Raw genomic sequence first — 12349 nt, 5'->3', positions numbered from 1 at the left:
CGGCCGGGCCAGCGGACGAGAGCACCCACTAACCCCCGTATCTGCACAATAAACTAAAGACATTACACCATATGTAACTGATATCAGCCCCTCTTATAACGCTCCAGCACTGATATACCCTTCAGACATTACATATGTGACTGATATCGGCCCTCCTATCATCTACGGACTGTTATAATCTTCTTGTCTCCCCCAGTTCTATGATGAAGTCTTCAGAGCTCGCTGTGGTCATATGAAGCTCGCTCAGGAAGGAATCTGCGGCACAATCCCCAGTATAGTGAAGGTCAACAGGTGAGATGAGTGGTGACATATGGGGGGACAATACGTATGATTGTGGTGAGGGCCTGGGTCACCCACCAGTCACATACTGGTAGATCACACTGGTGAGGGGCTGGATCACTCACCAGTCACATACTGGTAGATCACACTGGTGAGGACCTGGGTCACCCACCAGTCACATACTGGTAGATCACACTGGTGAGGGCCTGGGTCACCCACCAGTCACATACTGGTAGATCACACTGGTGAGGGGCTGGATCACTCACCAGTCACATACTGGTAGATCACACTGGTGAGGGCCTGGGTCACCCACCAGTCACATACTGGTAGATCACACTGGTGAGGGCCTGGGTCACCCACCAGTCACATACTGGTAGATCACACTGGTGAGGGCCTGGGTCACTCACCAGTCACATACTGGTAGATCACACTGGTGATGGGCTGGGTCACTCGCCCGTCACATACTGGTAGATCACACTGGTGAGGGCCTGGGTCACTCACCAGTCACATACTGGTAGATCACACTGGTGAGGGCCTGGGTCACTCACCAGTCACATACTGGTAGATCACACTGGTGATGGGCTGGGTCACTCGCCCGTCACATACTGGTAGATCACACTGGTGAGGGCCTGGGTCACTCACCAGTCACATACTGGTAGATCACACTGGTGAAGGGCTGGGTCACTCGCCAGCCACATACTGGTAGATCACACTGGTGAAGGGCTGGGTCACTCACCAGTCACATACTGGTAGATCACACTGGTGAGGGCCTGGGTCACCCACCAGTCATATACTGGTAGATCACACTGGTGAGGGCCTGGGTCACTCACCAGTCACATACTGGTAGATCACACTGGTGATGGGCTGGGTCACCCACCAGTCACATACTGGTAGATCACACTGGTGACGGGCTGGATCACTCACCAGTCACATACTGGTAGATCACACTGGTGAGGACCTGGGTCACCCACCAGTCACATACTGGTAGATCACACTGGTGAGGGCCTGGGTCACCCACCAGTCACATACTGGTAGATCACACTGGTGAGGGCCTGGGTCACTCACCAGTCACATACTGGTAGATCACACTGGTGATGGGCTGGGTCACTCACCAGTCACATACTGGTAGATCACACTGGTGATGGGCGGGGTCACTCACCAGTCACATACTGGTAGATCACACTGGTGAGGGCCTGGGTCACTCACCAGTCACATACTGGTAGATCACACTGGTGAGGGCCTGGGTCACTCACCAGTCACATACTGGTAGATCACACTGGTGATGGGCCTGGGTCACCCACCAGTCACATACTGGTAGATCACACTGGTGAGGGCCTGGGTCACCCACCAGTCACATACTGGTAGATCACACTGGTGAAGGGCTGGGTCACTCACCAGTCACATACTGGTAGATCACACTGGTGAAGGGCTGGGTCACTCACCAGTCACATACTGGTAGATCACACTGGTGATGGGCTGGGTCACTCACCAGTCACATACTGGTAGATCACACTGGTGAAGGGCTGGGTCACTCACCAGTCACATACTGGTAGATCACACTGGTGAGGGGCTGGGTCACTCGCCAGTCACATACTGGTAGATCACACTGGTGAGGGGCTGGGTCACTCACCAGTCACATACTGGTAGATCACACTGGTGAGGGCCTGGGTCACTCACCAGTCACATACTGGTAGATCACACTGGTGAGGGCCTGGGTCACTCACCAGTCACATACTGGTAGATCACACTGGTGATGGGCCTGGGTCACCCACCAGTCACATACTGGTAGATCACACTGGTGAGGGCCTGGGTCACCCACCAGTCACATACTGGTAGATCACACTGGTGAAGGGCTGGGTCACTCACCAGTCACATACTGGTAGATCACACTGGTGAGGGCCTGGGTCACCCACCAGTCACATACTGGTAGATCACACTGGTGAAGGGCTGGGTCACTCACCAGTCACATACTGGTAGATCACACTGGTGATGGGCTGGGTCACTCACCAGTCACATACTGGTAGATCACACTGGTGAAGGGCTGGGTCACTCACCAGTCACATACTGGTAGATCACACTGGTGAGGGGCTGGGTCACTCGCCAGTCACATACTGGTAGATCACACTGGTGAGGGGCTGGGTCACTCGCCAGTCACATACTGGTAGATCACACTGGTGAAGGGCTGGGTCACTCACCAGTCACATACTGGTAGATCACACTGGTGAGGGCCTGGGTCACTCACCAGTCACATACTGGTAGATCACACTGGTGATGGGCTGGGTCACTCACCAGTCACATACTGGTAGATCACACTGGTGAAGGGCTGGGTCACTCACCAGTCACATACTGGTAGATCACACTGGTGAAGGGCTGGGTCACTCACCAGTCACATACTGGTAGATCACACTGGTGAAGGGCTGGGTCACTCGCCAGCCACATACTGGTAGATCACACTGGTGAGGGCCTGGGTCACCCACCAGTCACATACTGGTAGATCACACTGGTGAAGGGCTGGGTCACTCGCCAGTCACATACTGGTAGATCACACTGGTGAGGGCCTGGGTCACCCACCAGTCACATACTGGTAGATCACACTGGTGAGGGCCTGGGTCACCCACCAGTCACATACTGGTAGATCACACTGGTGATGGGCTGGGTCACTCACCAGTCACATACTGGTAGATCACACTGGTGATGGGCTGGGTCACTCACCAGTCACATACTGGTAGATCACACTGGTGATGGGCTGGGTCACTCACCAGTCACATACTGGTAGATCACACTGGTGAGGGGCTGGGTCACTCGCCAGTCACATACTGGTAGATCACACTGGTGAGGGGCTGGGTCACTCACCAGTCACATACTGGTAGATCACACTGGTGAGGGGCTGGGTCACTCGCCAGTCACATACTGGTAGATCACACTGGTGAGGGGCTGGGTCACTCACCAGTCACATACTGGTAGATCACACTGGTGAGGGCCTGGGTCACTCACCAGTCACATACTGGTAGATCACACTGGTGAGGGCCTGGGTCACTCACCAGTCACATACTGGTAGATCACACTGGTGATGGGCCTGGGTCACCCACCAGTCACATACTGGTAGATCACACTGGTGAGGGCCTGGGTCACCCACCAGTCACATACTGGTAGATCACACTGGTGAAGGGCTGGGTCACTCACCAGTCACATACTGGTAGATCACACTGGTGAGGGCCTGGGTCACCCACCAGTCACATACTGGTAGATCACACTGGTGAAGGGCTGGGTCACTCACCAGTCACATACTGGTAGATCACACTGGTGATGGGCTGGGTCACTCACCAGTCACATACTGGTAGATCACACTGGTGAAGGGCTGGGTCACTCACCAGTCACATACTGGTAGATCACACTGGTGAGGGGCTGGGTCACTCGCCAGTCACATACTGGTAGATCACACTGGTGAGGGGCTGGGTCACTCGCCAGTCACATACTGGTAGATCACACTGGTGAAGGGCTGGGTCACTCACCAGTCACATACTGGTAGATCACACTGGTGAGGGCCTGGGTCACTCACCAGTCACATACTGGTAGATCACACTGGTGATGGGCTGGGTCACTCACCAGTCACATACTGGTAGATCACACTGGTGAAGGGCTGGGTCACTCACCAGTCACATACTGGTAGATCACACTGGTGAAGGGCTGGGTCACTCACCAGTCACATACTGGTAGATCACACTGGTGAAGGGCTGGGTCACTCACCAGTCACATACTGGTAGATCACACTGGTGAAGGGCTGGGTCACTCGCCAGCCACATACTGGTAGATCACACTGGTGAGGGCCTGGGTCACCCACCAGTCACATACTGGTAGATCACACTGGTGAAGGGCTGGGTCACTCGCCAGTCACATACTGGTAGATCACACTGGTGAGGGCCTGGGTCACCCACCAGTCACATACTGGTAGATCACACTGGTGAGGGCCTGGGTCACCCACCAGTCACATACTGGTAGATCACACTGGTGATGGGCTGGGTCACTCACCAGTCACATACTGGTAGATCACACTGGTGATGGGCTGGGTCACTCACCAGTCACATACTGGTAGATCACACTGGTGATGGGCTGGGTCACTCACCAGTCACATACTGGTAGATCACACTGGTGAGGGGCTGGGTCACTCGCCAGTCACATACTGGTAGATCACACTGGTGAGGGGCTGGGTCACTCGCCAGTCACATACTGGTAGATCACACTGGTGATGGGCTGGGTCACTCACCAGTCACATACTGGTAGATCACACTGGTGAGGGGCTGGGTCACTCGCCAGTCACATACTGGTAGATCACACTGGTGATGGGCTGGGTCAATCACCAGTCACATACTGGTAGATCACACTGGTGATGGGCTGGGTCACTCACCAGTCACATACTGGTAGATCACACTGGTGAGGGGCTGGGTCACTCGCCAGTCACATACTGGTAGATCACACTGGTGAGGGGCTGGGTCACTCGCCAGTCACATACTGGTAGATCACACTGGTGATGGGCTGGGTCACTCACCAGTCACATACTGGTAGATCACACTGGTGAAGGGCTGGGTCACTCACCAGTCACATACTGGTAGATCACACTGGTGAAGGGCTGGGTCACTCACCAGTCACATACTGGTAGATCACACTGGTGATGGGCTGGGTCACTCACCAGTCACATACTGGTAGATCACACTGGTGATGGGCTGGGTCACTCACCAGTCACATACTGGTAGATCACACTGGTGAGGGGCTGGGTCACTCGCCAGTCACATACTGGTAGATCACACTGGTGATGGGCTGGGTCACTCACCAGTCACATACTGGTAGATCACACTGGTGAAGGGCTGGGTCACTCGCCAGTCACATACTGGTAGATCACACTGGTGAGGGGCTGGGTCACTCGCCAGTCACATACTGGTAGATCACACTGGTGATGGGCTGGGTCACTCGCCAGTCACATACTGGTAGATCACACTGGTGAGGGGCTGGGTCACTCGCCAGTCACATACTGGTAGATCACACTGGTGAGGGGCTCGGTCACTCGCCAGTCACATACTGGTAGATCACACTGGTGAGGGCCTGGGTCACCCACCAGTCACATACTGGTAGATCACACTGGTGAGGGGCTGGGTCACTCGCCAGTCACATACTGGTAGATCACACTGGTGAGGGGCTGGGTCACTCGCCAGTCACATACTGGTAGATCACACTGGTGAGGGGCTCGGTCACTCGCCAGTCACATACTGGTAGATCACACTGGTGAGGGCCTGGGTCACCCACCAGTCACATACTGGTAGATCACACTGGTGAGGGGCACGTTGTGTTTTCCAGGTCTCTGCTTATATCTCTGGAGCATAATATGACGTCCTCCGGATTCCACGACTTCTCCCATTACCTTCACCTCTACAAGAAGCACGCCGACTGCATAGGAGCCACAAAGCAGGCACTACAGGTACATTCTAACACTGCCATACAAAGATACCAAGAAAAAGTTCACATTACATTACCGGTCTGTGGATTGTAGAATAAAACAAACTGTTCAATGAACCCTCACCTGGAAGGGACATCACTGTTCCCTGTCTGTAGCCTCGCCCCTCTTGGTGACATCACTGCTGCCTGTGTGTAGCCTCGTCCCTCTGGTTGATAACACTGCTGCCTGTGTGTAGCCTCGTCCCTCTCGGTGACATCACTATTTCCTGTGTGTAGCCTCGTCCCTCTCGGTGACATCACTGTTCCCTGTGTGTAGTCTCGTCTCTCTCTGTGACATCACTGCTCCCTGTGTGTAGTCTCGTCCCTCTCTGTGACATCACTGTTCCCTATGTGTAGTCTTGTCCCTCTCGGTGACATCACTGTTCCCTGTGTGTAGCCTCGTCCCTCTTGGTGACATCACTGCTCCCTGTGTGTAGATGATGCTCCATGATTCTTCAAGGTATTGTGTTTGACATGCTTGGTATTAATTCAGTCCCTCATCTGTATTAGTGTTTTTGGATCCCAGTAACATCTGAGTGCTGATACAGTGGGGGAGAGGTTGTGTGACCTCAGGATTTTTCCATATCAGAAGTGCTGGTGTTTATTAGGGTTTTTACGGTTGCAGACAGTGCTCCTTCCTATCCTTTCCTATAAAGATCGTTTGGGCCTCCCCTTTGCTGAAATCTGTCCTTTCTGGCTTTGTATTGTGTTTTTCTATATCACCATAGCGTTTACATGTGGGGGGCTATCTATCTATCTTTGGGGACTGCTCCGAGGCAGATTAGCTTTCTTATATTTCTATTTGTGAGATTATTTAGTTCTCTGGCTGTGTCGAGGCGTCCAGGTCATCGTAGGCTCGTCCCATGGCTACTGTTAGTTGTGTGTCAGGATTAGGTCTGCAGTCTGTTAAGGGTCCAGACACTCTGTTACCTTTTGGGATTCTGCATTATTTGATCCTCCCCGATCCCTGAATCATAACAGTAGCACTGGCCTAACCTAGGGTACTCCAAAAGAAGGAAAAAAAAAAGAAAAAAAAGTGTGTTTTTTTTTTCTTGTGTGCTTTTCCTCTTTATCTCTGGGTGCTGTGGAGGATCTTGTGCTGTGGAGGATCTTGTGCTGTGGAGGATCTTGTGCTGTGGATGATCTTGTGCTGTGGAGGATCTTGTGCTGTGGAGGATCTTGTGCTGTGGATGATCTTGTGCTGTGGAGGATCTTGTGCTGTGGAGGATCTTGGGCTGTGGAGGATCTTGGGCTGTGGAGGATCTTGGGCTGTGGAGGATCTTGGGCTGTGGAGGATCTTGTGCTGTGGAGGATCTTGTGCTGTGGAGGATCTTGTGCTGTGGAGGATCTTCTGCTGTTATAGATGTCACACAATTAGCTGAGCGAGTCGATCAGCTTACTTCTCAGGTTAAGGATATATCCGATTATCTTGCCCAGACACCTGCGTTAGAACCTAAAATACCTTTACAGGATTTATTCTCGGATCGGTCTAGATTTCTGAACTTCAATAACAATTGTAGGTTATTTTTTGCCTTGAAACCCAAGCCCTCGGGGTCTTCCAGGCAGCGAGGTCAGATTGTTATCTCTCGTGGTGACCCCCAGGATTGGGCCTTTTCCCTGGCGCTTGGAGATCCTGCTCTTGCGGATGTGGATTTTTTTTTCAGGCTCTAGGGTTGTTATATGATGACCCTAATGCTATTGATCAAGCCGAGAAAACCTTATTGGCTTTGATCCAGGGTCAGGAACATGTAGAGATATACAGTCAGAGGCTTCGTAAGTGGGCGGTCCTTACTGAGTGGGATGATGCGGCTCTTTCGGAAGGGGTTGGCAGAGCCTGTGAAGGATGTTATGGTGGGCTTTCCTATCCCCTCTGGTCTCGATACCTCTATGTCATTGACCATTCAGATTGATAGAAGTATGCGTGAACATAAAACAATGCGCGCAGAGGTTTCGCTCTTGGAGCAGTCTCCGGAGCCTATGCAGTGTGATATCTCAGAGCGGTCTTCGGAGCCTATGCAGTGTGATATCTCAGAGCAGTCTCCGGAGCCTATGCAGTGTGATATCTCAGAGCGGTCTCCGGAGCCTATGCAGTGTGATATCTCAGAGCGGTCTCCGGAGCCTATGCAGTGTGATATCTCAGAGCAGTCTCCGGAGCCTATGCAGTGTGATATCTCAGAGCGGTCTCCGGAGCCTATGCAGTGTGACATCTCAGAGCGGTCTCCGGAGCCTATGCAGTGTGATATCTCAGAGCAGTCTCCGGAGCCTATGCAGTGTGACATCTCAGAGCAGTCTCCGGAGCCTATGCAGTGTGATATCTCAGAGCAGTCTCCGGAGCCTATGCAGTGTGATATCTCAGAGCGGTCCCCGGAGCCTATGCAGTGTGATATCTCAGAGCGGTCTCCGGAGCCTATGCAGTGTGATATCTCAGAGCGGTCTCCGGAGCCTATGCAGTGTAATATCTCAGAGCAGTCTCCGGAGCCTATGCAGTGTGATATCTCAGAGCGGTCCCCAGAGCCTATGCAGTGTGATATCTCAGAGCGATCCCCGAAGCCTATTCAGTGTGATATCTCAGAGCGGTCTCCGGAGCCTATGCAGTGTGATATCTCAGCGGTCTCCGGAGCCTATGCAGTGTGACATCTCAGAGCAGTCTCCGGAGCCTATGCAGTGTGATATCTCAGAGCGGTCTCCGGAGCCTATGCAGTGTGATATCTCAGAGTGGTCCCCGGAGCCTATGCAGTGTGATATCTCAGAGCGGTCTCCGGAGCCTATGCAGTGTGATATCTCAGAGCGGTCCCCGGAGCCTATGCAGTGTGATATCTCAGAGCGGTCTCCGGAGCCTATGCAGTGTGATATCTCAGAGCGGTCTCCGGAGCCTATGCAGTGTGACATCTCCGAGCGGTCTCCGGAGCCTATGCAGTGTGATATCTCAGAGCGGTCCCCGGAGCCTATGCAGTGTGATATCTCAGAGCAGTCTCCGGAGCCTATGCAGTGTGATATCTCAGAGCAGTCTCCGGAGCCTATGCAGTGTGATATCTCAGAGCGGTCCCCGGAGCCTATGCAGTGTGATATCTCAGAGCGGTCCCCGGAGCCTATGCAGTGTGATATCTCAGAGCGGTCCCCAGAGCCTATGCAGTGTGACATCTCAGAGCGGTCTCCGGAGCCTATGCAGTGTGACATCTCAGAGCAGTCTCCGGAGCCTATGCAGTGTGATATCTCAGAGCGGTCTCCGGAACCTATGCAGTGTGATATCTCAGAGCGGTCTCCGGAGCCTATGCAGTGTGATATCTCAGAGCGGTCCCCGGAGCCTATGCAGTGTGATATCTCAGAGCGGTCTCCGGAACCTATGCAGTGTGATATCTCAGAGCGGTCTCCGGAACCTATGCAGTGTGATATCTCAGAGCGGTCTCCGGAACCTATGCAGTGTGATATCTCAGAGCGGTCTCCGGAGCCTATGCAGTGTGATATCTCAGAGCGGTCTCCGGAACCTATGCAGTGTGATATCTCAGAGCGGTCTCCGGAGCCTATGCAGTGTGATATCTCAGAGCGGTCTCCGGAGCCTATGCAGTGTGATATCTCAGAGCGGTCTCCGGAACCTATGCAGTGTGATATCTCAGAGCGGTCTCCGGAACCTATGCAGTGTGATATCTCAGAGCGGTCTCCGGAGCCTATGCAGTGTGATATCTCAGAGCGGTCCCCGGAGCCTATGCAGTGATATCTCAGAGCGGTCTCCGGAGCCTATGCAGTGTGATATCTCAGAGCGGTCTCCGGAACCTATGCAGTGTGATATCTCAGAGCGGTCTCCGGAACCTATGCAGTGTGATAGGTCAGAGCGGTCTCCAGAGCCTATGCAGTGTGATATCTCAGAGCGGTCTCCGGAACCTATGCAGTGTGATAGGTCAGAGCGGTCTCCGGAGCCTATGCAGTGTGATATCTCAGAGCGGTCTCCGGAACCTATGCAGTGTGATATCTCAGAGCGGTCTCCGGAACCTATGCAGTGTGATATCTCAGAGCGGTCTCCGGAGCCTATGCAGTGTGATATCTCAGAGCGGTCTCCGGAACCTATGCAGTGTGATATCTCAGAGCGGTCTCCGGAGCCTATACAGTTTGATATCTCAGAGCGGTCTCCGGAACCTATGCAGTGTGATATCTCAGAGCGGTCTCCGGAGCCTATGCAGTGTGATATCTCAGAGCGGTCTCCGGAGCCTATGCAGTGTGATATCTCAGAGCGGTCTCCGGAACCTATGCAGTGTGATATCTCAGAGCGGTCTCCGGAGCCTATGCAGTGTGATATCTCAGAGCGGTCCCCGGAGCCTATGCAGTGTGATATCTCAGAGCGGTCTCCGGAGCCTATGCAGTGTGATATCTCAGAGCGGTCTCTGGAGCCTATGCAGTGTGATATCTCAGAGCGGTCTCCGGAACCTATGCAGTGTGATATCTCAGAGCGGTCTCCGGAGCCTATGCAGTGTGATATCTCAGAGCGGTCTCTGGAGCCTATGCAGTGTGATATCTCAGAGCGGTCTCCGGAACCTATGCAGTGTGATATCTCAGAGCGGTCTCCGGAACCTATGCAGTGTGATATCTCACAGCGGTCCCCAGAGCCTATGCAGTGTGACATCTCAGAGCGGTCTCCGGAGCCTATGCAGTGTGATATCTCAGAGCGGTCTCCGGAACCTATGCAGTGTGATATCTCAGAGCAGTCTCCGGAGCCTATGCAGTGTGATATCTCAGAGCGGTCTCTGGAGCCTATGCAGTGTGATATCTCAGAGCAGTCTCCGGAGCCTATGCAGTGTGATAGGTCAGAGCGGTCTCCGGAGCCTATGCAGTGTGATATCTCAGAGCGGTCTCCGGAACCTATGCAGTGTGATATCTCAGAGCGGTCCCCGGAGCCTATGCAGTGTGATATCTCAGAGCGGTCCCCGGAGCCTATGCAGTGTGATATCTCAGAGCGGTCTCCGGAGCCTATGCAGTGTGACATCTCAGAGCGGTCTCCGGAGCCTATGCAGTGTGATATCTCAGAGCGGTGTCCGGAGCTATGCAGTGTGACATCTCAGAGCGGTCTCCGGAGCCTATCCAGTGTGATATCTCAGAGCGGTCTCCGGAACCTATGCAGTGTGATATCTCAGAGCGGTCTCCGGAGCCTATGCAGTGTGATATCTCAGAGCGGTCTCCGGAGCCTATGCAGTGTGATATCTCAGAGCGGTGTCCGGAGCCTATGCAGTGTGATATCTCAGAGCGGTCCCCGGAGCCTATGCAGTGTGATATCTCAGAGCGGTGTCCGGAGCCTATGCAGTGTGACATCTCAGAGCGGTCCCCGGAGCCTATGCAGTGTGATATCTCAGAGCGGTCTCCGGAGCCTATGCAGTGTGATATCTCAGAGCGGTGTCCGGAGCCTATGCAGTGTGATATCTCAGAGTGGTCCCCGGAGCCTATGCAGTGTGATATCTCAGAGCGGTCCCCGGAGCCTATGCAGTGTGATATCTCAGAGCGGTCCCCGGAGCCTATGCAGTGTGATATCTTAGAGCGGTGTCCGGAGCCTATGCAGTGTGATATCTCAGAGCGGTCCCCGGAGCCTATGCAGTGTGATATCTCAGAGCGGTCTCCGGAGCCTATGCAGTGTGATAGGTCAGAGCGGTCTCCGGAGCCTATGCAGTGTGATATCTCAGAGCGGTCTCCGGAACCTATGCAGTGTGATATCTCAGAGCGGTCTCCGGAGCCTATGCAGTGTGATATCTCAGAGCGGTCTCCGGAGCCTATGCAGTGTGATATCTCAGAGCGGTCTCCGGAGCCTATGCAGTGTGATATCTCAGAGCGGTCTCCGGAGCCTATGCAGTGTGATATCTCAGAGCGGTCTCCGGAACCTATGCAGTGTGATATCTCAGAGCGGTCTCCGGAACCTATGCAGTGTGATATCTCAGAGCGGTCTCCGGAGCCTATGCAGTGTGATATCTCAGAGCGGTCCCCGGAGCCTATGCAGTGTGATATCTCAGAGCGGTCTCCGGAGCCTATGCAGTGTGATATCTCAGAGCGGTCTCTGGAGCCTATGCAGTGTGATATCTCAGAGCGGTCTCCGGAGCCTATGCAGTGTGATATCTCAGAGCGGTCTCCGGAACCTATGCAGTGTGATATCTCAGAGCGGTCTCCGGAGCCTATGCAGTGTGATATCTCAGAGCGGTCTCTGGAGCCTATGTAGTGTGATATCTCAGAGCGGTCCCCGGAGCCTATGCAGTGTGATATCTCAGAGCGGTCTCCGGAACCTATGCAGTGTGATATCTCACAGCGGTCTCCGGAACCTATGCAGTGTGATATCTCACAGCGGTCCCCAGAGCCTATGCAGTGTGACATCTCAGAGCGGTCTCCGGAGCCTATGCAGTGTGATATCTCAGAGCGGTCTCCGGAACCTATGCAGTGTGATATCTCAGAGCAGTCTCCGGAGCCTATGCAGTGTGATATCTCAGAGCGGTCTCTGGAGCCTATGCAGTGTGATATCTCAGAGCAGTCTCCGGAGCCTATGCAGTGTGATAGGTCAGAGCGGTCTCCGGAGCCTATGCAGTGTGATATCTCAGAGCGGTCTCCGGAACCTATG

At 53.7% G+C, this 12349-nt stretch overlaps 1 protein-coding gene across 2 annotated transcripts in view; it reads left to right on the top strand.

The window, feature by feature from the left end:
• ARHGEF39 (Rho guanine nucleotide exchange factor 39) overlaps positions 1 to 12349 on the top strand; it is a 158876-nt gene that overhangs the window by 49888 nt on the left and 96639 nt on the right. For both annotated transcript variants that reach the window (XM_075344125.1, XM_075344119.1), the window contains exons 3-4: positions 197 to 291; positions 5629 to 5749. In XM_075344125.1, coding sequence (XP_075200240.1) covers positions 197 to 291; positions 5629 to 5749 — 216 coding nt within the window. The remainder of the gene's footprint in view (positions 1 to 196; positions 292 to 5628; positions 5750 to 12349) is intronic.

This window comes from Anomaloglossus baeobatrachus, chromosome 1 (assembly GCF_048569485.1).
Source record: "Anomaloglossus baeobatrachus isolate aAnoBae1 chromosome 1, aAnoBae1.hap1, whole genome shotgun sequence".
In the NCBI taxonomy this organism is placed as follows: Eukaryota; Metazoa; Chordata; class Amphibia; order Anura; family Aromobatidae; genus Anomaloglossus; species Anomaloglossus baeobatrachus.
Note: the sequence above shows the minus strand (reverse complement) of the source record. Positions and strands in the feature narration are given on the sequence as shown.